The 27,829-nt window shown below is 39.2% G+C and overlaps 2 protein-coding genes across 4 annotated transcripts in view; one reads left to right on the top strand and one right to left on the bottom strand.

The window, feature by feature from the left end:
• Window positions 1-27,829, top strand: part of WDFY4 (WDFY family member 4) — a 288,190-nt gene that overhangs the window by 217,528 nt on the left and 42,833 nt on the right.
• Window positions 87-26,361, bottom strand: LRRC18 (leucine rich repeat containing 18). 3 transcript variants are annotated; one of them, XM_079138168.1, is made up of 3 exons: window positions 24,853-26,361; window positions 4,159-5,057; window positions 87-998 (listed from the first exon to the last, which is right to left on the bottom strand). In XM_079138168.1, the coding sequence occupies exon 2, from the start codon at window positions 4,959-4,961 to the stop codon at window positions 4,194-4,196; it is 768 nt and encodes a 255-aa protein (XP_078994294.1). In that variant the 5' UTR covers window positions 4,962-5,057; window positions 24,853-26,361; the 3' UTR covers window positions 87-998; window positions 4,159-4,193. The 3 variants fall into 3 exon arrangements, with proteins under 3 accessions (XP_078994294.1, XP_078994292.1, XP_078994293.1); XM_079138166.1 differs by having other exon boundaries at window positions 4,198-5,057; XM_079138167.1 differs by lacking the exon at window positions 24,853-26,361 and having other exon boundaries at window positions 4,198-8,651.

Here is a 27,829-nt window from a genome sequence, read left to right as displayed (position 1 = left end):
ATGACCATAATCAACATGTACAATTATTTTATCATCACAAAGATATCTCTTGAACCATTACTTTATTGATCATACCCACTCCCTGCCATTCCCAACTATCCTTAACTCCTCACAACCACTGGTCTTCTTTTCATTTCTATCATTTTGCCATTTAGAAAACATTCTATAAATAGAATTATGGAGTATGAAATCTTAGACCTTTTAAAATTCAAATCAATGCCATTGAGATCCATCTGAATTATTGCATGTATAAATAGTGTGCTCCTTTTTTATTGCTGAGTAATATTCCATCATGTGACTTTTTTAACCATTTTTATTCGTTGGGGTACATTTGGTTGTTTATAGTTTGGAGCTGTTACAAATAAAGTTGACCATTTACATTTAATGTAATTTTTGATAAGTTAGGACATAAGTATCTTTTGTTTTCTGATTTTCCCTTGTCATTCATTTGTTTTCTGCCTACCTGTGCATAACTGAAAGAATTGTTGAAATTCTTTATCTATAGTATGCTTATTTCTCTATGTAAATATTTTGTAAAATGTTAGCTGCTTGAAGTATCTCAGTATGTATGTGTGTGTGTATATATATATATATATGTAACTTCTCACAGGCTACTGGTGTGAAATTGTACCAGTTGAGTGAAATGTTGGATTGTAAGCCTTTAAAGTCTTAACATCATTTTTTGTCTTTATTTGTCTATAAGACATTAATAGTTTTCTTAAATGTTTCTTCTACATTTAAAAAAATATTTTGAATATTTTCCCAAGTCATTTTCACACCTTCTCACACATTTGCTAAAGGAAGGTAGGCAAAGTGGATATTCATTAGGCAAGTCAGTGGCTTGGGCAGCACCAGAGAGCCTGGCATCCAGAATGTTCCCTGTGCCACTCCTTGTCTTCTCCTAACTCAGGGCTTCTCCTCTTCCAAGTCGTTTACTCCCGTTAGCTGATTACTCTTCATTTTTTTGCCGTAAGTTACTCCAGGAAGGTGCGCGCAACCTAGGGAATGGAGACACAAGAGGCTAAGGCAACGTCTCTAAACCACAAGGCAAAACACAGGTCACAATGAGGTCACACCAGCATCACTCAGGTCATGGGAGCTTTCAAAAAGAGCATGGATAGTATAAGGATGACTGAAGTCAGCTTTTATTCTACTTGAGGAAAGAGAAATCCCATAATTTATTATCAAGTATTCTTAGGCTTTACACAATCTCCAGAAGGTAAAGGTGACGGTGGCATTTTAGAGCATGAAGGAACATCACCATCAAACTTTTCTTTGGCAGAAAAAAAATAAAATGCAGTCTCCTAACTGGTCAATATCGCCAGTCTGTGCTTTATTCTACTGCCAGCATTTTCTAGCTACAAGGGTATCTGGCCTGAGTACCTTCAGTGGCAAATCAAAGCCCACTGTCCGTTCATTGCTCTGTTCTGGTGAACGCCAGTGAACTGAGACCCCTCCTTAGGACCTGGAGATAAGGGCAGAAGCATCACGGAACACTAGAGCAAGGGTGTCTACCTGCATGCCAACCAGTCAGCTGGCAGCAGATCCAGGAGGTGGGCTGACCAGGGGCAGTGAGGGGTGCGCTGCAGTGGTGCAAAGGAGCAGAGTGACAAACCCCTGCTCTGAACCCAGATCCTCCTTGGGGGCAGAGGTGGGATTAGTAGCTGCAGTGCTTTTCTTAACTTCTCTGTTTTGCTGATCTTTTTGAATACCTGAGAAGGGGATACTAATTCTCCAAAAAAAGGGCCTCTCAAGGGGAGAGTAATTGAAATGGACGATATCCAAATAACTAGCTACCACTCTGTCTAGATCTGTGTCCTCTGTATGAATTCTTTCCCTATTGGATCAGAGAGGAAGTAACAAAAATGGCTCCCTGACGGACGTGTCCAGGGCCCAGCATACTAGTAGGGGCTGCCGAGCCAAAGGTAGGATGCCTCATCATGCATACATCAGACGTGACTGTCCCCACTCTTCAGAGGGCTTCTAGTAAGTCATTTCTGACATTAAATGAAAAATATAAAAGGCAGTGCCTGATGCTGGTGAGGATTCAGTGATACTGGTTCTCTAACATACTGCTTGTAGACAAATATATGTGAACTAATTGATGGCATACATCAAAAATTATATTTAAAACAGCCCTTCCACATAATGTTTCTAGTAATGCAGATATATAAAACAAATAATCCAAATTATTAAAAAAACATTTTAGTTATCCAGGCTCTCGTTCACAAAACCATTTCCATTAGCAAAACATTGTAAACAACTTAAATGCCCAAAGTAACCTATACTATGTATATCCATAAGAATAACTCTCTTGCAGATGTTTCAAATTATGGTCTTAAAGTCTGCATGACAATGTGGGCTGCAATGCAGGATAGAAATGACATGAATGCTCTAATTTTAACTCTGCATAAATGTATTCACAGAAAAATAACTAGTTAAGGGAAGCTGTTGATATTAGAGTTGATTTATACTGTAGAATGGTGGGACTTTAAGCTACTCTATTTAAAATCAGATTGAGGTTTTGTTACTTTCTAGTAGAAAATTTTAATAAATGAAAGAAAGTAAGATTGGGAAGAAAGTAAGATTGGAATTTTGAATCTAGATCTTCTGAGATTTTAGAAGTGCAACAAAGTCATCATAGCTAAGCATTACAAAAGAAAATAGAGTAGGGAGTGGGGAAAAAAATGAAGCATACTGTCTTCTGTGGTTTACAGTGTGAAAAAGAGATGAGCTATTCCCCTTGCACAGATGGAGGCTCCATGCTGCACAATGACCATGGCAGCGAACTTGCCACCACTCAGGAAAGTCGTGGGGGAAGAACCTTCCTCAAGGTTTCTTCCTCAGTCCTTTCCTCTTAGGCAGTATAAGTTGTGAGTGAATGGCACACAATGAGGGCAGAGAAGGTTCACCGCCATTGTAAGATTGTCTCTATATTATCATTTCTGCCCAAAGATCCTGTGTAACTCATGACACTGCCCAAGGTGGTATTTCAGCTTGAAGATGCTGCAAGCTCTCGGTCTTCGAGAGAACCCATGTGAGTGAGCTGATGCTCTTTGTGCTGCCTGTTTAGATGCATGACAGCTCTTGCAGTTAGGTATGGTATTATTCCTACTTCACAGATGAGGGAACCAATGCTAAGTCAGGTGCCCCAAAGGACTGGCAAGAGAAGCAGAAATGTGATGGAACTGTCCAAGGATAAGAATCTGGCTTTTCTCTATGCCAGGCCAACCCTGCACACCTCAAAAGTCTAATCATAGCTTATAGTTATGTATACTCACGAGAATAATTATCTTGAGGATGTTTTAAATCATGGTTATGAAGACCATAGCCCTAATCTCCTATATTCCTCAGACTATGATGTTCTCCCCTATCTTCTTTTAGATAGTCTCTCCTCCAGTTTTTCCCAACTGGACATGGTCCCGGCACCTAGCATGGTGCCTAGTAAGGTATTTATTTATTTAATGCACCAACCCATGCCTGCCCCCATTCTCTCCTTCCTCCCCACAAGGGTATGGAAAAGCACAGAATGAAATAAGTTCATTCATTCACAGCCAGTTCAAGGGCCTGCAGGTTTAGTCTAGAAAACTCCTAGAGCAAATTTTACAAGTACAGATAAGAGGAAAAGATAGTATAGCTTTGGGTCCAAGATGTTACGTGCTAATACTTAATTATAAGACCTGTTCATCTCTATAGTTTGTCTTTGTCCTTCATCCAAGACCAGTGCCATCTTCTGTCCCACCAACTCATCCTATGGGATGCTGCCCTTTGAAGCCCAGGTTCAAAAACTCCCATAGAACAAGCTCTACTTTGGGGAACTGGTAGTGAGTCCTGAAATTCCAGTGAAAATGTGAATAAGAGTATGATGGCAGCTTGAACTGCCTGAGTCACAGGCAGTTGACAGAATTCTGGGGCAGAGGTGAAATGCATGACAGATGGCCTTTTCCAGAATCACTGTGCCCACATATGTGTGTGTGTGTGCATGCAGAGAAGAGAGAAAGGTGTATCATGGTGAGGAACCAAAAGCTCTTGAATCAACAAAATCTTAAGCGGAAGAGGTAAGGAAAGGTGTTTATGGGCTTAGAAGGAAGGGTACTGCAGTAATGGGAAGAGCCTTCACTTTCCTGTGGATGTAGCCCACTGCCCCTTCCCTCCCACCTTTTCCTCTCCTGCCTCAGGGTCAGGGTCCCAGGTCACCTCCAGTCTTCCTTGGAATCCTTGGCCATGGAGTTGGGTGAGACCAAAGTGGGGAAGATGGCTTTTCTGGGTCCCGGCAAAACCATGCTCTTCATTTTATTCAGATTTTCCCGGGCCATTTGGCATTTTCGCAGGCAAGGCCCACACAGATCCTTCGCCTCCACCAGATACAGGTTCTCCATCCTTTTGATGGAATCGATGAATGCGGTTGACTGCTCAGTCTCTGGAAAAGGGTTTCTCTTTGTGTTGAGCTTTTTCAGCTTGGGAAGCTTGGAGATGCTTGCTGGAATAGTTTTGAGCAGGTTGTCATTGAGCCCCACTTCATGGAGCTCCTTCAGAGCACCCAGTGTGGTGGGTACACTGTCTAGGTGGTTCAAACCCAGATTGACAGTACGGATGTTCTTGAGTTGATTCAGCTCCACAGGCAGTCCATTGGTGGTTAGCTTGTTGTTGCTGATGTTGAGGTAGAGCAAGGTGGTCATCTGGCCAATGGACTCAGGCAGCTTATCGATGTAGTTGCTGTGCAGGTCCAGCCAACGCAGGTTCTGAAACTTGGAAATAGATTCAGGGATCTTCCTGATCATGTTCCGGCTAAGATCAAGCTCATCAACATCATTGAGTCGCAGAATGCACTTTGGGAAGGTAGTAATTCCCATTTTGCTCAGATCAAGGCGTTTTTTCCCATCAAAAGTAATTCTGATACAATTCTTGGCCACATTGAAGGTGATCTTCTTGCCCTTGAGGCCTTTCCCGCCCTGGGCCATGTTCTTTTAGTAAGGGACTTTGTTTAAAGAATATCTTTCTGTTGGATGGTGATCAGTTTGAGGAAGGAGTTACATGAAAATTCTAGAAGATAGACTCTGATATGAACAGAAAAAAAAGTTAGTTACGAGAGGAGAAAAAGGAAACTGGACTACCCCCAAGTCATATGCTTTGCTCCATAATGGTCTAAAAGAATAGGAACAGGATAATTGAGAGGAGTCAAAGCATTAGTAGAAGTAACCCACCCAAAAGTTTTCATCAAATTGTGTGCAATTTTCAGACTTTGATTTTCCCAGATGTTGAATGGCAGGTGAATGGTTGGTCAGAAGGATTCCAAATGCATCTCTAGCATCCTTACGATTTATTTGTCCTGGACTTTGACATGTACTCCTGACCACAGGAGTGTGTGGTGTGGTGTGTGTGTGTGTGTGTGTGTGTGTGTGTGTGTGTTTTCTTGACTATCTGCCACTACATAGATCCCCACATAAATTTAGAGTCTCTTTACAATTGTCATGTGACTGCCCTAGGAAGGGGTTTCCATCAGATGCAACATAAACCTGGCTATGAGGAAATAAGGTGGGAGTTAAGAATGACTTATTGTATCTCTCTCACCTTTTGGACTCAGTCAGGTTTTGACTAATATAACTACAGGGCAACAGGAGCTGTACTGAGCCCAGGGTTGCCAGACTTTGCCTATACTATACCCAGAGCTCCACTTCTCTCTGAGCATGCAGGGGACTGGAGTTTAGCTTGGCAAAGCTACAAGAGAATGCTTCCTTTCTCCACCTCCTACCCACTCCGTAACCACACAGTAGAATCCCCTGCATGTATAGGTGCTAGGAAAGTAATGAATGCCACCATATAGAAAGTAGAATTTAAAGGGGATAGAAGATTCTGGCCTCAGCAGAAGTTCAGTTCTGCTGCTAACAATTTTCTTAAATTCTCAGTGCCTAAGTTTCCCTGTTTTGTGAAAACAATACCCTCATAGAGCTCTCAGGGAGAAAAAATTATTTGTACATAGTACTTTTACCAGTGTGTGGCACGTGGTAATATCTTAATATTAGTTATTAAACATAGTGTCTTCAATCCTCAACAACCCAACAAGATCCATGGTAGTATCCCTGTTATAAAGAGAGGGACGCTGAGGCTCAGAAGCAAAGAAGGTCTACAGCAAGGAAGAGGATACAAACTCTGTTCTTTGTGTTTCTGCAATACCTTTCCTTTTCTAGAATTTGATGGTTCTTTTTTGCTGATTTTCTACTTCTGAATTAAGTTTCTCAAAGCAAACAGAGGCATGCTATTGGAAGCCAAATGCTTGTATTGCCTCTAGCTCTTGAGAGGATAGACAGGGAGACAAGTAAGAGTTTGTTTTCTATCATCCAGACCATTTATCAGGAGCCATGTTCATATAACCATGAATCTCCAGCAATTGGGATATGTGACCTGTTATCTCATATCATCCTTACTCAGTAATCCTCAGTGTTCAAGGGAAATGTGTAAAAATGACCCTCCTGTGTTTATTATAAATCCCACGATCACCACTCTTAATTGAAGATTAGGGAGTATCATCTTACTCAAGTCCTGTTAGATAACAGCTTTCTGGGCTTGGTGTTGGTCTCTGTTAAAGGACTCTCAGTTCTCTGCAGCACTGATAGTTTTTTGAGCAAGCCTTGTAAGCTGACCTATTTTTCAGAAATGGTGGACCTACCACATTCAGGCATAATTGGTTGGTCATCAGGGATGGCACTTTGTTCACTAGTAAGGAAGTTTCTGTATTATTCAGCTCAGAGAAGCCAGGTAGGATAAAGCAGCTTTAAAAACTGCTTTAAAGCTCTTGCTACAGTGAAGTTAGAGTAAGGACACCCTGCCTGGTCCTTGCCCACTGAAAGTATGTAAAGACCTGAGGCAGAACACACAGAGAAGCACCCTGAGGACTCTGAAGACAAATGGTATTGGGAAGATCAGAGACAAAACCCCTAACTCAAAGTAAAACAATTTGGTGGCATGTTTCCTGAGTCATCCCTCCTGCCCCCATCTGTACCTCTAGGCCTGGATTCAAAGACAGCCCCAAACATCAAGTGAGGGCAGCAAGATATCTAATTTCCAAGAAGAGCTAGTCATTCTTGTCATTTTAGTCCGGGGAACTAGAGAAGGGACTTTTAGGATCAGGCAGAGTGAAGAAAATTTGGTTTTACTTGTTTTTTGTTTATTTGTTTATTTTGTTTTGTTGTTGTTGTTGTTTTGTGTTTTCACACTGGGGATTGAACCCAGGGGCACTTAACCAACTGAGCCACAACCCCAGTTCTTTTTTAATTTTATTTAGAGATAGAGTCTCACTAAATTGCTTAGGGCCTCACTAAGTTGCTGAGGCTGACTTTGAACTTGTGATCAGCCTATCTCAGCCTGAGCTGTTAGGTCACAGGTGTGTGCCACCATGCATGACTGGTTTTGCCTGTTTGTCTTCCCTTCACTCCTGCCTCAGCCCCAGCCTCAGTCAGGCACATGGAAAACTGAGGGAGGAGAACATGTGTATGTGTACAATACACATAGAAGCACACACATATCCAGAAGAAGAAAAGGGAAGTTATGATGCAGAAAAAATATTTAAAGGAAAATAATTGAAAAAAGTTGATGAAAGTCATAAAATAATGGATGCAAGAAACTCAGCAAATGTCAAAGAGAATAAACTAAAGAAAAAATTCACATTAAGACATATAATCAAGTTGATAAAAATGAAAGAAAGAAATTTGGAACCTGACTAAAAAAAAATTACATATAAGGAAAAATGTCACATTATGAATGACCAGGTTTCTCATCAGAAGCCATGGAGCCCAGAAGTATGAAAAAATATCTTTTAAATTGCTGATAGGAAAAAAACTGTCAACCCAGATGGTGAATTAAGGCAAAATAAGGACATCTTCAGATGAATGGAAAATAAAAGGTTTTGTCCCTGGCTCAGTTGCTGTTAAAGAAATGCCAAAGGAAGTTCAGATGAAAGGGAGACCACACTAAGAGAAACTTGGATCCTTGTATCTTTTGGACTAGAGGAAGAACAATGGAAATGGTAAATAGCTGAGTAAAGGTAATAAACTCTTTTCTTCTCTTAAGATCTTTAAAATATGTATGTGGTTGAAAGCAAAAATTATAATATGATCTGATAAGGTTGCCAATATATGTAGATACAACATATATGACAACTAAAAGTGGGGGATGATAATGAGACCTAAATAGTAGGACAGTTTTATTTTGCTTCAGAAGTAGTAAAATAGTAATTGAAGATAGATTGTGAAAGTTAAGGTATATATTTCAATCCCAAGAGCAAACAGTGAAGCAATTTTTAAAAGTTATGGCAAAAAACTAAGTATATAAATGAAAATAAAACCATTTTTTAAAAATTAAATAACCCATAAGAAGGCAGAAAGCAGGAAACATAGGAAGCAAACAGAAAAAAACAAACTATAAAAATGATAGTTCTAAATCTAGACATAGCAATACTTACATTAACTGACCCAAACATACCAATTAAGACACAGTGACAAGATTGGAATACAAGAGAAAAACAAAACCAATTATGGGCTATCTATAAGAAATTCACTTTATTATTTTCCCATTTCAATCCTCTTTCCCTCTCCTTCTCCCTCTACTGACTCCTTTCCTCAACTCTTGGTCTTCTTTCTATTTATTTATTTATTTTTAATTAATGCATTATAGTTATATATAAAATTGGAATGCATTGTGATATATATATATATATATATATATATATATATATATATATATATATATACACTTAGTATAACTTGGTCATCATTTCCCAGATCTTACCCTTCCTCTTGGCCCCCTGCTTCTGCTTCTATTCTACTAATCACCCTTTACTTCCACAAGATCCTATGCCCCTTTCATTCCTTTTTTCTCTTTTGCTTCTGCATATGAGAGAAAACATTCGACAGTTGGCTTTCTAAATCTGACTTATTTCACTAGCATGATGTTCTCCGGTTCCAACCATTTTCTAGCAAATGACATAATTTCATTCTTCTTTATGGTTGAGCAAAACTCCATTGTGTGTGTGTGTGTGTGTGTGTGTGTGTTTGTACACCATATTTTCTTTATCCATTCATCTACTGATGGACACCTAGGTTGGTTCCACACAACTTGGCTATTGTGAATTGTGCTGCTATAAACATTGGTATGCAATTAGCAGAAGTTCACTTTAAAAAAAAGTGAGTTTAACTAAAAGAAATGGGAAAAGACCTGACATGAAAACATTAAAGGAAATCTGGACTGACTTCATTAGTATCAGACAAAGAATATTTCAGAACAAGAAAATTTACCTGAGAGGGAGAAACAATATTAAAGTGACATTTTACTAAGAAGACAGAGAAATTCCTAAATACATATATATCTTACAATAGAACTTCAATGTAAATGAAGTGAAAGCTAACAATATTAATAGACAAATTTACAGTTATCACTGACGACTTCAATGCTTTCTTCTTAATAATCAATAGAAGGGCTGGGGAGATAGCTCAGTTGGTAGAGTGCCTGCCTTGAAAGCACAAGACTCCGGGTTCAAACCCCAGTGCTGCAAAAAAAAAAAAAAGTATTTCACAGAGAAACAAGATGTATCCCATTTGTTTACAATAAAAATAAATTTAAAAAAGCAATAGAACAAGTCACAAATCAGCAAGGAACAGTGTTCTCAACTTTAACTCTATTGACACTGGGCCAGAAAAGTTTTGGCTATTGGCAAGAGTGAGAGGGAAGACCCTGTGCAGTGTAGGCTATTCAACAGTGTAAGGCCAGAAGATTCTATCCACCAGATGCCAGTAGCTGCCCACTAGTCGTAACAACCAATAATGTCTCTAGACTTTTTCAAATGTCCACTGAGGAGCAAAACTGCCTCCAGATGAGAATACTGATACAGAAAAACTGACTATTACCATCAAGCAACTGCATCCAACTGACAATTTAGAAAACACTCTATGAAACAGCAGCAGAATACACATTCTTTTCAAGAGTACATGGGCCAGGAAATAAGCCTTAACAAATTTCAATAAGTGGGAATCATAAAAATAATGCTCTCTGAATATAATAAAATTGAATTAGGAATCAATAATAGAATGATAACTGGGAATTTTCAAAATAGCTTACAAACAATATAAATAATCCATGGGTCAAAGAAGTCTCAAGGAAATTAGAAAATACTTCAAACTTAAAAAAGTGAAAACCCAACATATAAAACTTGTGGTAGTATGCAACCAAATCAGTGATCAGAAGGAAATTTACAGCTTTAAAAGTTCATATGAGAAAGGAATAATGATCTCAAATCAATAATATAAACTTCCACTCATAAAGACCAGAAAATAAACCTAAATTGTATGCAAGAAAGACATGATAAATAGCAGAAATCAGTAAAATCAAAAGGAGAAAGGTAATAGAAAAAAATTAGGCAAAAAAATGGTTTTTTTGAAAAGATTACTAAAAGGATTACTAAAAGGATTGAGAGTTAAAAAGGAAGAAAGACCCAAGTTATGAATATCCCAAATTCTAAGAGAGAAGTCACTAAAACTCATACATATAAATAAGATTATAAGGCAATAGTATGACCAATCCTCTCCCCAAACTTCAATGAAATTGATCACAAACTAAAAAATCTCATTCATGAACAAATGGACAACCCAAATAGACCTTTCTTCATTAAAGAAATTGAATTCATAGTTGAAAACCTTTCAAAACAGAAAAGTTCAGGCCCAAATGGTTCATTATTAAATTTTACAAACACTTAAGGAAGATTGTCTTGGTCAATTTAGGCTGCTAAAATAAAGTACCACAGACTGGGTTGCTTATAAGCAGTTGAAACATATTTTTTGCTGTTCTGGAAAGCTAGGCAGTCCAAGATCAAAAGGCTGGTAGATTTGTCATCTGATGAGTTTACAATATCTGCTTCATAAGTGACCATGTCTTGCTATGTCCTTACATGGTGGACAAAAGGCAAGCAAGTTCTCTGGGATCACTTTTATAAGGGCACTAATCTCATTCATGAAGGCTCTATATAGCCTCACGATGTAAGTCCCTATCAAATGCCCCACCTTCTAATACCATCACATCAGGATTGCGGTTTCAACATGCAATGTTTTGGGGAAAATAAGCATTCAGTCCATTGCAAAGACAACATCAATTTTACATGATCTTTCAGAAAATGGAAGAGGCAGTAATCACCAACTTATTTTTTGAGGCTAACATTACCCTGATTCTAAAATCGCACAAAGGCAATATAAAGAAAACTACAAACCAATATATCTCTTAAGTATAGACACAAAAATTCTCCACACGATATTAGCAAATTGAATCCAGCAACATATACAAAGAATAGTAAATGACAACCAAGAGAAAACACAAGATGGACTGAATATCTGGAACTCAGTCAGTGTGATACACCATATTAACAGATTAAAAAGGAAGAACACATGTTCATATCAATTGATGCAGAAAAAATAATTGACAAATTTCACATCTAATCAAGACCAAAATTCTCCCAATTCAATAACAGAAACATTCTTCCTTAACCTGATAAGAACAGTTACAGAATGACAACAACAACAATAAAACCCACTACAGCTAATACCCTTGATGAAAAATCAAATGCTTTCCCTTCTAAGTTTGGAAACAAGGCAAAAAAAATATATAATCATTTTACCTGTTCAATATTATATTGGAAATTACAGTCAGTACAATAACTGAATAAAAATAAAGAAATATAGACAGAAACACACACACATGTGTGCACACATGTACACACACAGAAAGAATGAAGTTAAATTGTTCCTATGCACAGTTGACCTGATTTCCTGCATAGAGAATCTCATGGAATTTTAAAAACACTTTCATAATCAATAAGTGAGATTAAGCAGGTTGCAAGATAAACAAGGGTAACACATAGAACCCCCATTGTATTTCCATATGCTATCAATTAACAACTAGAAACTAAAATTTGAAAAATAATGCTCCAAAAGTAAAATTCTTATATATTTCACACAGATAACAAAATGTGCAGGATGTCTACATAGAAATTATAAAATACTGATATAAGAAAGCGAAAATCGAAACAAGTGGTAAAACATACAAATTCACAACTTAGAAGACTCAATCCAGTTGAGTTACCAGTTCTCCCCAAATAGGCTTAAAGACCAGTGTGATTCCAATCAAATTTTAGCAAGATTGTTTATATATATGAATGAATTCTAAAATTTAGGTTGAAAGGAAAAGGAATGGGGAAATAAAAAACAATTTTGAAAAACAACAATAAATTGGAGGACTCATGCATCCCAATTTAAAAATTTGCTATGTAAAAAAAAAAAATTTGCTATGTAAATCACAACATGTGACACTGATGGAAGGACAGATACATAGATGAACGGAATTGAAAAGAGAGTCCGGAAATAGATTCACACAGGTACAGAAAACATGACAATTGAATTTTGACAAAAATTCAAGGAGAATTCAACATATGATCTTCATTCAACAAATGATCTTGGATAATTAGTTTCTATTCCAATAAATAAATAATCCTCAACGTAATGAAATTTACTTAGATTAACTCAAATTGGCTCATCAATACGAATGTAAAATGTAAAACAATAAAAGTTATAAAAGAAAATGAAGGATAAAATCTTTATGAACTTGAATTAGGCAAAGTACAGTTTATAAAAGATAATAAATTGAACTTGAACAAAATTAAAAACTTTTGAAAATAAACTGTTGAGAATGAGAAGATGAGCTACAGACTGGAAGAAAATATTTGCAAATCACTTATCTAAGTAAAGACTGGTACCAGAATCTATAAGTAGTTCTTGAATACAACAGTAAGAAAAGATGTTTTTTAAATGTGCAAAAGATATAAAGGCACATTTCATCACAGAAGTTATATTGCTGGCAAATTAGCCCACGAAAGGTTGCTCAACAATCATTAGCCATTTGAGAAATGCAAATTAATGTTATATTGAGGCACAACTATACAACTATTCAAGAGTCTAAAAGCAAAAACAAGTATAAAAACCAATAGTACAAAGATTCAGTAAGCAACTAGAGTGACCAGACATTGCAATGGGAAAGCAGAATTGCATAGTCCCTTGAAAAACAGTTTGGGCAATTTTTATAAAATTAACCATGCACTTCCCATATGACCCTTCATTCCCTCCTACTAGGTATTTAGCCTAGAAAAATAAAAATTTATGTTCATACAGACGCCTTTTCCCATATGGTTATAGCTTCTCTATCCATAATTGCCAGAAACAAAAACAAAACAAAATCAAATGTCCTTCTGTGAATGGATTCCTTATGCTGGTATACTGCTGAGCAAAATTATCCTGATCAGACCATTATACATCATATATATGTGTTGTAATGACACATACAACATAAATATGTAGAATTACTATGCATTGATTAAAAAATCAAGGTATATTAAACAATAAAAAAGTATTTATAAAAAAGGATAAATCTACTCACACATGCAACAGCATGCATGAATCAGAAAAGCATATTGCTGCATAGAATAAGCCAATCTTACAAGTCTACATAATAAGTGATTCTATTTATGGGACTTTTTGAAAAAGCCATAGCTATAGATGTAGAAAACAGACCCATGTTTGCCGGAGTAGTAGTGGTGGTGGTAGGGAGATTATATTACCAGGGAACTGCATGAGTGAGTTTTCTGAAGTAGTGGTACTGCCCAGACCCTGACCATGGTGATGAATCTGTACATATTTTAAAAGCTCAGAGAACTGCACACAAAAGGGACTTTTCTTTCTTACTATAGCTAAATTTTAAAATTATTTTTTAAAACTTCAATAATTATTATTTAAATTTTTAAAACTTCAATAGTTTATTTGTTACTTCCTCTGACTCTTTTATGCCCCCAACAGCCCTGTTCTACCCCTTAAGGAGCATCCAGATGTGCAACATCTGGGCACTGCTGCAAGTAAAGGAGGACTTTTGTGCATACCACAGGAGATAGATATTCACAAGGTGGCATGTCAGAAAAATGATCTGCACTTGAGTTAAAAACTTCATTGAAAAAGACGAATTGAGATTCAGGAAGACTATGTTCTGATCTTATGTTTATCAATGAATTCTTTCCTTGGTAGGGTTGCCAGATTTAGCAAATAAAATTAAAAGATCCCTAGTTAAACCTGAGCTTCAGATAAACAACAGTTTACAGTATATACAATTCCAAATTCTATATAGTCCTATATTTTACTTGGCAACTCTATCCCATGGACCTGGACAAGAAGTAAATAAAATTTCCTTTGTCTAGGCTCCTTATTAGTCCTTTGGGACTGATTTAAACCAGTCCTCATGCTTATTTCTGCTTTCATTCATTGGTCACTCATTGGATTTGTATATTGAGTGCCTACTGGATATTGAGCCTTGAAACAAAACACAGGTAAACAATAAACAGACCTGATTGTCACTGGTTCCAGTCACCAGATTCCCCTGTGCACTCACAACTCGGGCTGCCATTTGTTTTTCTTCCATTTAAGATAAAATTCAAGCATGGGTTAAAGGGTTTCTGGACAGGGAGAGATGCTTCCGGTAGACGGGAGATCCAGCCAGTTGGGCCCAGCTGAGCCTGCTCCCACAGCCCACCCACACCGTGAGAAGCTCTCTTGGGTCTGATTAATGGCTACAGAGGACTGAACCATTAAGGAGCCTCCTTCCAGTGGGCCCTTTGGCTCCGAGCCTGCCCATCAATCTCCTCAAGGCAAAGCAGTGGACTGGATAGGCTAATGAACTTCACCTCCTTCCTGGTGAGTCTGGCCCCCAGGCAGCCCCAGGACAGATGGGATCATGATGAGCTCCTGCCCACTTCATGAGTCTGAGGAACACTCTATCCTGGCTGGAATCCTTGGTTATGGAAGGCAGGGTGTGTTGTATGGCTCAGTCCATCCTGACTTCTGAGAGCTGACCTCTCTAGAGGCAGGCCAGTGCCAGGAGCCCCATTTCAGAGCTCTCAAGAACTAAGAGACCTCCCTTTGTCTTTCATCTCCATAGGGCCAACATCCTGCCCAGTCCTGCCCACCTATTGAGTAGGAAAGGAAGTTTTGTTGTAAAACAGTTGAACCTTTGGTAAAACCAGAACTGATTAGCTGACCTATTCTCATCAATTCATAGAAGTCTTCAATATTACAATAGAACAGTCCACACAAAGGTAGCTAGCAATTACAGGGAGAAAAAGATGTAATCAATATATGAATAGACAGGTAGTTGAATGGAGGGATGGATGGATGGATGGATGGATGGATGGATGGATGGATGGATAGAGAGAGAGGGATGGAGGAATGAATAATAGACTTCGTTTTACATGAACAGCTTAGAAATTCAAATACAAGAGGATTTTAAGTGTATGATATCTTTTTGTTCTCTTCAACTGACATTTTTACTTTGGAAAAAGAAGTATGGTTGGTTTGATTTTAATTTCTAATTAATTTTTCTATCTTGTGAATCAAACAGCATGGTAGGACACCCTGTGGATATCTAAATTAAAAATATAATGGCAACCTATATTTGCAAGCATTTTCAGCTGAAAGAGTCTTATCACAGTACTTGAATCTGGTGCTTCATGCCAACATATCTTTGGTTAAAGTTTTAAGCAACACTGGCTTTGCTTCTAGGATCTGCAATATCTAAAATATGTTGCTAACATGATCTAATAATAATTATTTCACTCTGATACATTGAAACACAGGATAGATATATAATAGAATAGAACCCTCACTTTTGTACAACCAGTATTTGGAATTAACTTCATAAGAAGAACTTCATGCTATGTGGATGAGAAATATCTTTTGCTTATGGACTATCTCTTCAGAGGAAATGATACAAACTTCTTCAACAATTTATCCATTCAAAAGAACAGAAGCTTCTCAATTTACTACCAGGTTATAAACTGAAAAACCCATCATCAGTTGAAAATAATGTAAGTGAAAGATGCATTTAATGCTCCTAATCTACCTGACACCCTCGCCTAGCTGCATGGCACCCTGTGGAGGCCGGTTGTTGCCCTCTGTGACTAGGAGTTGCATCTCTCTGTAGCTGCCAGCATCTGGAGAGAGAGGATCATATTGCATATTGCTAGCCTGGGAAAAGATACACATTCAAACTTCCAAGTACAGTTCCCACTGAATGTGTCTCACTTTCACACTATCCTAAAGTTGAAAAATTGAAAGCCCAGCTATCTTGAGTACCATCTGTAATTGCATTTGTTCATTCTCCTGACCCACACATTTCCTGGGCATGTAACAGGGCAGCTCACCTATGACTTCTCACATTACTTCAAATCATTTCCTATGCCCTCTGCCTTTCCCAGAATAGGTCTGCTCACTCTAAAGAAAGATGGAGCTGTAGATTCATATGGGAATCACTGGGAGGTGAAGACCTAGAAATCTCTATGGGTCCAAACCATGACATAAATGAACCTGGAACCTATGGCCAGGCCTCTAAAATCAGCACTAATTTTTGACTTAGGTCAAGTTTGTGCTGGGAGAAAGAATTACCACCTGTCCAATACCCTTTCTGGGCCAGGAACTGATAAGCTCCTTGATTTATGGTGTTAACTGGATTTAGGAATAGACTCACTGGGGGTATCACCATGAAATGTTTTACTTTTTTTCCACTAACTGGCCCCTAGTGGCCCCACCTATGTTAGGTTGATCCCTCCTGTCCTGTAAGCAGGGCAGATTGTTAGGAAGGGGACAGACTAAAGGCATAAGATGACTGTAAGGCATAAGATTGCTGTGAGGATCTACTGAACTCTCAGCAGAGTTAATGGAGAGACTATGGGCAGGAGAGAGATGCAGACCACAGGGATTAGAGTCTCAAAGGGACTCCATGGTTTGGGGATTTTCTGTTGTCTGTTTTGGCAATGCTACCAAGTGCCAGGAGTCGTTCACCATCACTCATTCAGTGAGACGTGACAAAGTTAACGCTGAAAACAGGCCACCGGACCCTTCATGCATCTCTAATCTCCAGAGCAATTATCTAGTCTGACACCTAAACCTATGTGTGAAACTCACTACACCTGTTTCCTCTCTTGCTTCCTCCTTCTGTTGCCTGTGCTATAGGCAAACACCTTATCCTGTGGTACACAATGCCGACCCCCACTAACTCCAAAGATAGGAAGCCATTCTGGAATGCTGGCACTCCCAGGCTGAAAGCTGCACCTATGCTTCTGCAACAGAAAAGACTGCCCCCTTCCCATCCCCAAGAAGGTGTGCTCTTACTAATGAGCTCTCTGACATTGAAATCCAAGGGTTTTGGAATCCCTGAACTCTGAGTGGCCAAGTTCATTCTATTATGGCATGGCATGGCCTGGGGACTGCAGCAGCACTCACAGTCTGACTGCCTGAAGGGGAATATGTGCTCTCTGGGGCAAGTAGCTGGTCACTTGACAGAGACTGAGGTGAAAGAGATGCATTGCAGGGCTCAAGTCCCTGCATGGGTCAGTGATGCAGATGTCCCACTAAACTTTGAAGGGACCACAAATAGGAGTTCTTGAAGACACCATTAACGCTTGGCCCATTGCCTGCTCCCTTCACTGCCCAGGGCTCAATATGCAGGATGCTCATTTTTACAGATGGATCTATGTTTGTATATATCTAAATATGCATGAGTAGTATGAATTTTAATGATCTTTAGTAGCATTAATGGAATCATTTAACTGTAAGATCTTGGCAATTAACAATGAAAGAGAGAGTGAGAGTATATGAAAGAAAGAGAAGAGAGGAAGGAAACGGTTTAAAGGACACACGTGATGCCAGTTCATTGACAGGCATATGAACCCAGGTGGGAGAATAGAGACAGGAATTTGTTGTTCCTCAGTCCCTCCAGTCCCCATGGGGACAACATAGAGTGCACATCTTTCCATAGTTCAGTGTGAATCAAGAGTGTGAATGCAAGTTTTTTCCCTAGCAGGGAACATTTGCTATTTTCATTCCCCAGTATCTACCAAAGAAGCCCTTTGGCCCTGGAGGGCAGCTGGCTGCTCTTTCCCATGTGAGCTCACTTTAAAATGTAACCTCATGTAAGATGCACCTCCATTATTCCCAGCAGCAGTTGATGTCTATGTCAGGTGATGCTACCTCTCCCTCTCCCAGGCCACACACATGATTAAATCATCCCTCAGTGGTACAATGTGCCCTTTTCTTCACAAACCACCTCTCCTTTGTCATTTATTCCATCCTCACACCCTCCTTTGAGACAGGGTTGTTTTTCCCATTCTGTAAGTTAGGGTGCTGGGGATGGGATGGTTGTAATCTTCAATCTCACACAGCTGCTTTATTCCAGAACTTCTGGAGGGAAGCTTCTTCCTGTTGTGTCGGAGCTCCCGCCCCATGCTTAGAAAGCAGCAAACAGATTCTGCATGCAAATGATCTGGTTCATTTCATTTGGCAATTATCTGGTTAATTTGATCAACGCAGTTCTAAGTATCTTACTGGGACATTGTACATTTACAGCTTTGCCCACCCCTAATATTATTTACTTCTCTCTCTCCAGCGCCAGTGTGACTTTGCACATGTGCTGCTTGGGAAGCTGTTATCTGTCAAACTGCCCCCTTGCCCCTGGTGGATAATAAGAATTCAACTTTTATTTGGAGCAAAAGTTCCCAAGGGGTTACATGGCCCCATAACAAAAGATTATGATTTCTTATTGGTTTAATAGCATCTATTTTGTAATTCTGAATGTACTCTGTTTTAATTGGATTTGTTAAAGGAACAAAAGGGAATAGGTGCCTTACAATTAAAACAAAATATTAAGATTATTAGTTTAACAGACTAGAAATGCCTTGTTCATCAGCCACATGTTCACAACACAAAAACCTTAGTACAAGCAAAGACCTCAGGATCCCCAGCAGACAGGGAACCTTTAAACCCCAAGAGGTGATTGTTGACTGCATTTCAACCAACATGTTAGAAGCCCTGCTCTTGCCAACAGATATAATTTCATTTCCTCCTCACAGCCACCCCTCCCCTTGCAGACAAGAAAACTGGGGCTCAGAGAAGCAGAATGATAGAATGGAAGACCCAGGGTTGGTCCCTGTCTCCCCACTCACCATCTGAGTCAGTCTCCTGAGCCTCATTGAGCAATAGCTTCGACTTCTATCAATAAAAAAATAAAAGTGAACACGTCCTAAGGGTTGGGTGAGGGCAAATGTGAGGGCCTCAGAGACCTTGGTTGTGATTTTTTAGGAAGTGGGGAGCATAGCATGGACAGGATGGCATAACTGACCAACAATGGAGCCAGGACCCTAGGATTCTAATGGGGACAAACCCCACTCAGGCTCTGCAGCTCGGGGTCCTCCAGTACTGTGACATCCCCAGTTCCCTTGCTGCAGGCTTCATTTTATCCTGGAGGACGAATGGACACACAGCTCCTTTGGTGTGTACGGGGCCCCCCATGTTGTTGGAGGGCCACTCTCCTCACATGCTCCATGGTTAGTGCCTTATTTCTGCAGCCTGACATCACCTGATCCTGGAGTATAATCAACTTAATCCATTATTTTCCCACCTACTTTAAAAAAATTTCTAGAGCATGAAAAATATATTTTTTTTTTTTAGAGGAGAAGTTTCAAGGAGAAAACTCAGGTTGTCACTTGAGCATAACCAGCCCTGGATGTGGCACCCTTGGACTCAGGAATGCTTTCCAAATAGATGCCTATGATGTCATTGTGAATTGTGTGGCCATTAGAAAGAGTGTGCTGGAATGGGGCATTACAACATCAAAATTGGAACTGTTTTAATTGAGATAAGGTGAGAAAAGGAAAAGCATTCAGAGATAAAGAGGATGAGGGTCAAGGCAGAGGGGTGGGATGAAGCAAAGAGGCAGGGAGAGCCTGGGAAGAGATGTGCCCAGGCTATTTAGAAAATGTGGAACTGCTTCTACGAATCTCTCTTCAGAAAATGAAAACAAAATTTTCAGTAAAATTAGGTTTATGGTAGTCCCATTTAAAGTAGTTTAAAAAAATCCATAATCCAAATATCTCATAATAGATAAATCTTAAATAATTATTGTGCAATCATAGAATGGAATAAATATTAAATAGAAACTAAAATTAAAATGATATTTTCCAAAATGCAAAATATCAAGATGTTTAATATAGAATGTTATGAAAAAAATTAAATACCTGTGTAGCCCAGTGTACCCATAAGCATGCATATACAGTCACGGAAAAAAGATGAATGGGGGAAAACGACATGCAGGGGTTGGAGGTGTGACTTGCCTAGTACTAGCATGAACAAGGCCCTGAACTCCACCTCTAAACCACACACACATACACACACACACATACACACACACACACACACACACATGCATAAATAATGCTTGTAAATAGCAGCTCTGATGCATTCTGGAGATTGTGGTATTCGTTGGGGGTTACTTTCTTTCATGTCTATGTAGCTTCCCAATTCTCTGCAATGAATGTGAAATGTAGTCCTGACCTGAGAAAAAAGAGTCACAAATACACATTCACACACATATTCACACCTATACTTACACACACAATGCCATTTCCTTTCACAGCCTGAATTCTGTGAATTCACTTATGCTATCTTATTAAAATTAGGTGTGTGTGTGTAAAAGAGATTCTAAAATATTAAGCATACTTGGGTCCAACAGGGAAATCTGAGGAAATATTCCCTCGACCAAACCAAGAAGGGACCACATATGTTCCAGGCCTAGGATCTGGAGGTGGATAAGCCTGGTCTCCAATGCTGGTTTCCTACTTCCTCCTAACATGTAACTTTGGGCAAGTCACTGATATTCTCTGAATCTTAGTCTCCTTAGCTATGCCGAAGTAATGGGAGGGTTCCATGGGATAAAAAGCTTGGACCATGAGAAGTGCTCAGCACAGAGGAGGTTTGGCCAAGGGATGGCCGTGGAAGCGAAGGTTCTTAGTTGGAACTCTGACACATGGAGGAAAGTCTGAGAGGTGTCCCCACCAAGTACAGTAATGCAGATTAGGAAAGATGTACCCAGGCTCTCTAAAAAGCATGGAAATGCTTTTAAGCATCTCTTCAGAAAATGAGAACAAAAGTTTCAGCAAAACTAGGTTTATGGTAATCCCATATAAGGAAGAAAGGAACAAAGGCAGGAAGGAAGGAAGGAAGGAAGGAAGGAAGGAAGGAAGGAAGGAAGGAAGGAAGGAAGGAAGGAAGGAAAGAAGGAAGGAAGGAAGGAAGGAAGGAAGGAAGGAAGGAAGGAAGGAAGGAAGGAAGGAAGGAAGGAAGGAAGGAAACAATCCAAATATGTAACAATTGACAATTCTTAAATAATTACTGTGTAGTCAATAGGATGGAATAAATATTAAATGGATACTAAAAATATTTTGTTTTAGTGCTGTTGTTTGAGCTACTTGGTGCTGTCCTGAGCCATCTGAGCTGCTTATGTTTGAGCTGTGCTGTCACAGAGTGGCACACAAGAAGTGACTTCTAGCTAAGAGAGGAGCAGGTGAGGGTACCATTCTCATTTCCCTCTTGATATGCCTCTCTCAGAGCCAGCAAGCCCTCCATGATGCTGGACACCCACAGTGAATCACAGATGGCTGTCTATCAAAAATGTGGCATTTTATATGTGGATGCTCCACATTAAGGCATGATGTGGGCAAGTACACTCATTTAAGCAGCAGCTTAGCTTTCTCCCTGTAACCTCCATGCAGAGGTGAAGGGCATCAAAAAAACCGTGGTCTTCTTTTTAAAGAGCTGCCCTTCCAAATATTACTGAGCCATAATAAAGAATGACTTCTTTATGAATTTTGCCAGTAAATGGATGGATCTGTAGGCTTATCATGCTGAGTGAAATAAGCTAATCCTAAAAAAAACCCAAAGGTTAAATGCTAACACACAAGCGGAGGGGGTGACAGGGAAGAATAAAAGTTTATTAGATTAGACAAATGGAAATGAAGGGAAGGGAGGGAGGATGGGAATAGGAAAGAATAGAATGAATCTGACATAAATTTCCTATGTTCATATATGAATACACAGCCAGTGAAACTCCACATAATGTACAACCACAAGAATGGGATCCTAATTAGAATAAGTTAAGCTCCATATATGTAGAATGTGTCCAAAGACACTCTACTGTCATGTATATCTAAAAAGAACAAATTTTTTAAAGTCTATGTAATACATAAAAAATAAAAAAATAAAAATCTGCTTCCAGAAAACAGGTGCAAAAGGGTAATTGGGGGGTCTCATTGCTTTTATGGAACACACCTGTCTTTCAGGCAATGCTGTAACTTCTAAATTTTCAATTTCTTCTGTGGAAACCTTTCCTATTCAGATCTCCCTTTCCTCCTCCAATCTTTATCAGGCTGATTTAAATCGTTACTGAGCATTTGACACTGTCTTCAATAAGAGAAACCCCTTCCCTGGTAACTTTCAGCAGACAGATACCTGTAGCCAGGAATGATGTGAGCAACAACTTTGTTTAGGACAGGGCAGCTCTTCAAACTCTTCCAAAAATGGATAGTCGCTATCTTAGCCATTTAGCCTGTCCCTTTCCTGCCATGTGTGCAAGTATTCAGGGGAAGGCCAGGGGCGTGGGCAGCAGAGAGAATAGGAGCCTTGAGACAGGTGGAACTGGGCTCCACTCCATGTTATTGCCAACCTGGTTTTGGTCATGTAATGTATCTCAGCTCGGTTTCTTGATCTGCAAAATGGATCGGTATATTGCAGGTTCTTGTAGAGAGTAAATGAGATGATAAGCATACGTTAAGTGACAGTGTATGGTGGGTGTTCGATGAATGGCAACCTGTCTCCACCGCCTTTATCATGGTTAGGACTGCTGAGACTCCCCTAGCAGCATGGTATCTATCACCTCCCTCAAATGAGTTGCTCCCTATTGGTCAGTAATCTCAGATGTAGGAGTTGGGGAACAATCTTTGCTGGTTTCCAAACAGTCTTTGCAACTTTTTAAAATAAATTATCGATGATAATGTTATCAACAGAGAAAATAAATATAGCAACAGCAATTTACAGATGCAATCATATCTTTATCTATTTTTAATCTCTAGAGCTCACTGCAGTCCAAGCTACTCATTCATTCATTCACTCATTCATACTATTTCTATTTGAGTTATCCTACAGGCAGGTTAGGAGACAGACAGTGAAAGGGGCAGATGCCATTGTATTTTTTTGTGAAATTCCCATTTAAAGAGAAAGCAAATCAAGCAAAAACAAAATAAAACAAAAAACCAAGGAGCATTTCCAGTGGTGCAAATACCCTGTAAATAATAAAAATCATGCTGCAACAGAGGATGCTCAAATCAGGAACACTGATAGGGTGTGTGGGGTGTGGTTAATTTCATCTGTGGTGTTTGGGGAAGCCTTCTCTGAGAAGGTGGCATTCAGGTTATTACTTGAATTCTTTTTTTTAATATATATGTATTTTATTATTTTATTTTTTTGATTGTTTTAAATTTTATTTGTTCTAATTAGTTAAGGAGAAGCCACATAGGAAGATTTGGGGAAGACAGCCTAGGAAGAGGGCATCCTAGGGACAAAAATGCTGAGGGAGAGAGGAACCTGGGATAGGAAGAAAAGGAGATGTCAGGGCAGATAGATGGAACTGGAGGAGGAGAAGGGTGGAAGAAGAGGGCAGAGAGCAGGCAAAGGCTGTGTGAGGGCAGCCTTTACTTAGGGGTAAGCACAAGAATGACTAGAAGAGTTTAGCTGGCTGCTGGGAAGACAACAGAGATAGGGAGGATAGGTTAGGACAAGTGAGATAAGAACAACCACAGGCGCCTAGGCACTCTGCAGAGTGGACTGTGGCTGCCTCAGCATCTCCCTTGTCCCCTTGAGAGTAAGGCTTCAGCCCAGAAGGCATGCGAGTCACCCAGCTTTGACGCCAGCCACAGCTCTGTCCCTCCCTACAGGTGTGATTTTCTTTGTACAGTCTCTTAACCCTCCTGAGTCTGCATTTCACTGCATAGGAGCTGTTATTCTGTACTTGGTTCACATGACATCCATACAGTTAATAAATATATTGAGAACCTGCCGTGTGCCAGACCCTTTGCAAAGCAAAACACATTGAAAGTGAGTTTCTTTCTGCCTCTAGACTGTGTTTATGGATTATGTTGGCCAGGCACTTTATGGACAGTATAAGTGATTCTTATAACTGCCTGATATGTTGATTTTTATGTTCACTACACAGACATAGCAACTGAGGTTCAGAGAGGCCAAGTAATTTGTCTGAAATTACAAAGACTCTAAGTAGGGGGCCTGCCTTTTCACACTACACCTGTCATGGGAATGGGGACTTGAGGAGTGTATTCTGTAGTGGGTCATGAAGAAGGCCTCTTTGCAAAGACTAGCTCAGCCCAGGACTTAACCACGTTTTAGGGTTCCAGAGTTCAGGATGACTTACAGGAGTTCACTACCTGACTTCTTAAAAGACAGATGGCTCCCCAAACTCCACTGCAGTTAGCAGCAATCAGGTGAAGTCTGCTGAAGTTACCTTACCAGGCTCAGGCTTGCTGAATGAATGAGCATTCACATTTCAGTTTCTGTAGAGAGCTTCATTTAAACGGTAAATGAATTTAAATAAATTCATCTAGAAACTTAAATAATAAATTTATCTAGAAAATTAAAAAATCATTCAAAATTTTATGCCCAGAATATTTCTAATTAGAATATACATTAAAATATATAATTTAAATTAGAAAACAAATAACAGGAAAGTCATAAAGCATAGCAATTCAAACACGAGCCTCTACCTGCTGTGGGACAACAAAAATGCTCACGGAGACCCAGATTTTGGAAGAAGAATCAAATGTGATCCCCAAAGCCCCATTGACTCACACTCCTCCTGTCCCAAGCTTGCCCAGGCCCCACTCACCTGAGAGCACCCGATTGTGTCGCCTGATAGCTGTCCTTCCTGGCCAGGGCTTAGGGCAGGCTGCCTCCACTCCTTAATAATGCATGAGCTGGTGTCTGGGGTTTGTAAATAAAGCACGCCAGGAAAACAGGCATTTCCAAAGTTGCTTACTCAATGGAGGAGAGGGGGGGAAAAAAGCAGAGTTTGAAGCAGCTCTTGTTTGGCAAAGTTAAAGCAAATCAATATATGCAGGAATACCACCAACAAAAACTTATCCCGTTTGTCCCAGTTCTTCCTCCTCTAGGGTAAAACTTTGTCGCCAGGCAACAAGGCACTTGGACCTGGAGTTAATTAGCATAATCCTGAGGCCAGCCTACAAAATGAAGGGACACAAGGCTGAAAGGATCTCCAAGACACTCAAACATCCTGTAAGGAGGTCAGGTGGGGCTAGTTCCTTTCCCATGCAGAGTGAGCCCCAGGCCTTGGATCCCTGGGATTCCTGAAATTGGCCTTTTCCTCCTGGTTCAGGCAGCAAGAAGGTCCGAGGGGATAAGGTTTGGGACAAAGAAGAGTTCTATGCCACCTGCCTAAGGTGGACATTGATCAGAGGGCAAAGCCATGAAGGTCCCTTTTAAGGGACAAGTATCTAAACTAGCACTCAGCCTCACAAATCTTCACCAGACTTCCTCTGATTTGTCCACATGTTAGTTTTTTTATTTTTACTTTTATTTTTTTGCTCTTTGATTTTGGAAGGGCTGTCTTTGATGTATTCATTTACTTGAATTTAATTACTTCTCGCAGATTTCTCTTCCCACCCATTGTACACTACTAAATCAGAGCACAATGCTCATAAAAATCACAATTCCATAATCATTTTCTTCTCAATTGATTTTATGTCATAATGTGGATATGTTGTTTTTCTGAAATCTACATTTTGAATGAATGCACAAGAATGAATGAGTCTGGAGGACTTGTTGCTTTCGAAGTGCCACTAGCATGCATAGGGCTTCAGTGAATACATTTGTGCATTTATGGTCTTTTTTTCCCCATTTTTACCCCCTTAGATTAAATTTTCAGTAATTGAGAAAATGAGCAAAACAAATGAACTATTAGTATTATTGTGCAGATAACAAAATAATATTGTAGAAAAATTAGAAATTGCATATGTAGAAATAAAAATTAAAAAATGCTCTAATTTTCTCTGCACAGACATGAATAAGAAAATAAAATAATTAGCAAATATATCAAATAAATTTAAATATAAAATTAATCCAGGCAATAAGACTTTGGAAAGTACAAAAAAGGAAAATGGAATAACTTTAATTTAGAAACTAAAAAAGAACTATTAAATAAGACAACTATAAAAATTTTGAATACATGAACAACACTATTTTGTTTTTAGTTCCAAAATGAAATGAAATAAATTAATTTATATAGTAGATGAATTATCACATGAATATAGTTAGGAAATTAAAAATTACTCAAAATTCTATGCCTAGTATATTTCTAATTATAATATACATAAAATATATAATTTAAATATGAAAATCATAAAACTCAAATCAACACAAGTAAAGTCAATATTTTAAAGAAGAAAATACTCAAGAAGATAAAGATGTTGTTAAATATAGATATATAAGCCCTTATAAAAATTAAAACCACTTGTAATTTTAGCATCTGGATATAACCTTATATTATTCAAACACCTTGACTGTTAATATGTCTATACCATCATGCCATGGCATCAAATGCAATAACAATTTGGTAAATTTACTAATGCTCATTTTTAAATTAAATATCTCCAAATATATGCCAATTACTGTTCTTTTTAGGTAGCTGATTTTTAATGTAGTCAAAACTAAGATTTTTGTTTGTTTTTATTGTTTCGCTTGTTTTTTGGTTTTTGTTTTGTTTTTTTCCCCTTTCCAAGGAAATAGCTTGGTCTTCAGAGTCAGGGCCCTTGGTCAAGATCTGGTCCTGGCAGGTACTGTGAGCAGCTTGATGTGTCAGCCATTCATAGGTATCTGCTCTGTCAGGCCTTTGGGTGGGCATCAATAATTAATTTCCCTGGCCTGTATGCCATTTCCTCATCTCAACCTATTTCCTCACGGTAAATGAAGATAATGGCAATTTCATTGGGTTTCCCCATCCTAGCCTAAACCCACTAGCAGACATGCATTTCCAGTTTCACAAGATGAATGAAATTTCTTCTCATTGTGGTTTGTGTTTTCTGAACACCTCTTAGCTTAGAAATCATATCCCTTAGTCACTCACTAATCCATTCCACCGCATCCTCACAACTGTTTTGCAAATAGGTAACAAATGTGGGAGAACTGGGAGAGGCAGAGGGGACATGGAGATGTGTCTGCTTTAGCTCAGAAGCCCATGTTTACCTGTGGACCTTCCTCAGATGTTTTCCAGGTTGGGCTAGACCTAGGCTCCCAGTTGCAGGGGTGATGGGGAGGAGTGGAAGAGACCCCCAGCATCCCTCCTGGGTTGAAAGTATATAGCCTCCAATCAGACAAGTCCCTTGGTTAAGGCCATTTGGTCTGGGAACTAGCCTATGTCCTCTGAAGGCCCAACTATGGGCTGCTCTGCCAGCTACTCCAGGGAAGATAAGAGTTTGGGGGATGGGGCTTTGGTTCATGTCTTACTGCCATCCATGCCAGAAACCTGGCTTCCAGATAGAGTGGAGGTGTTGGTTAGGTAGAGCTGTTCCAAGGAAGCAGTCAAAGCATGACCGTGAGGCAAACCAAGGGCACAGACACTGGGATGCTTGATGCCAGAAAGGCCCCAACACCACATGGCAGCACTGCTTGTTTCTAAAGCACTTCTCAGGCATAAAGGTCATAGATATGATCACAAACAAAGCAGAATGGGTAAAAAATCATCCCTCAAAATAAGAATTTGAACTGGTCTAGTTACTGAGCAACCATGAATTTTTAATTTGGAGATTGTCTTCTCTTATTTGGAAGCCATCCAGCGTAGGATGGAGAGT

This window comes from Sciurus vulgaris, assembly GCF_902686455.1.
Source record: "Sciurus vulgaris genome assembly, chromosome: 4".
Taxonomy (NCBI): domain Eukaryota; kingdom Metazoa; phylum Chordata; class Mammalia; order Rodentia; family Sciuridae; genus Sciurus; species Sciurus vulgaris.
The sequence above is the reverse complement of the archived record's forward strand: the minus strand, read 5'-3'. Positions and strand labels throughout refer to the sequence as shown.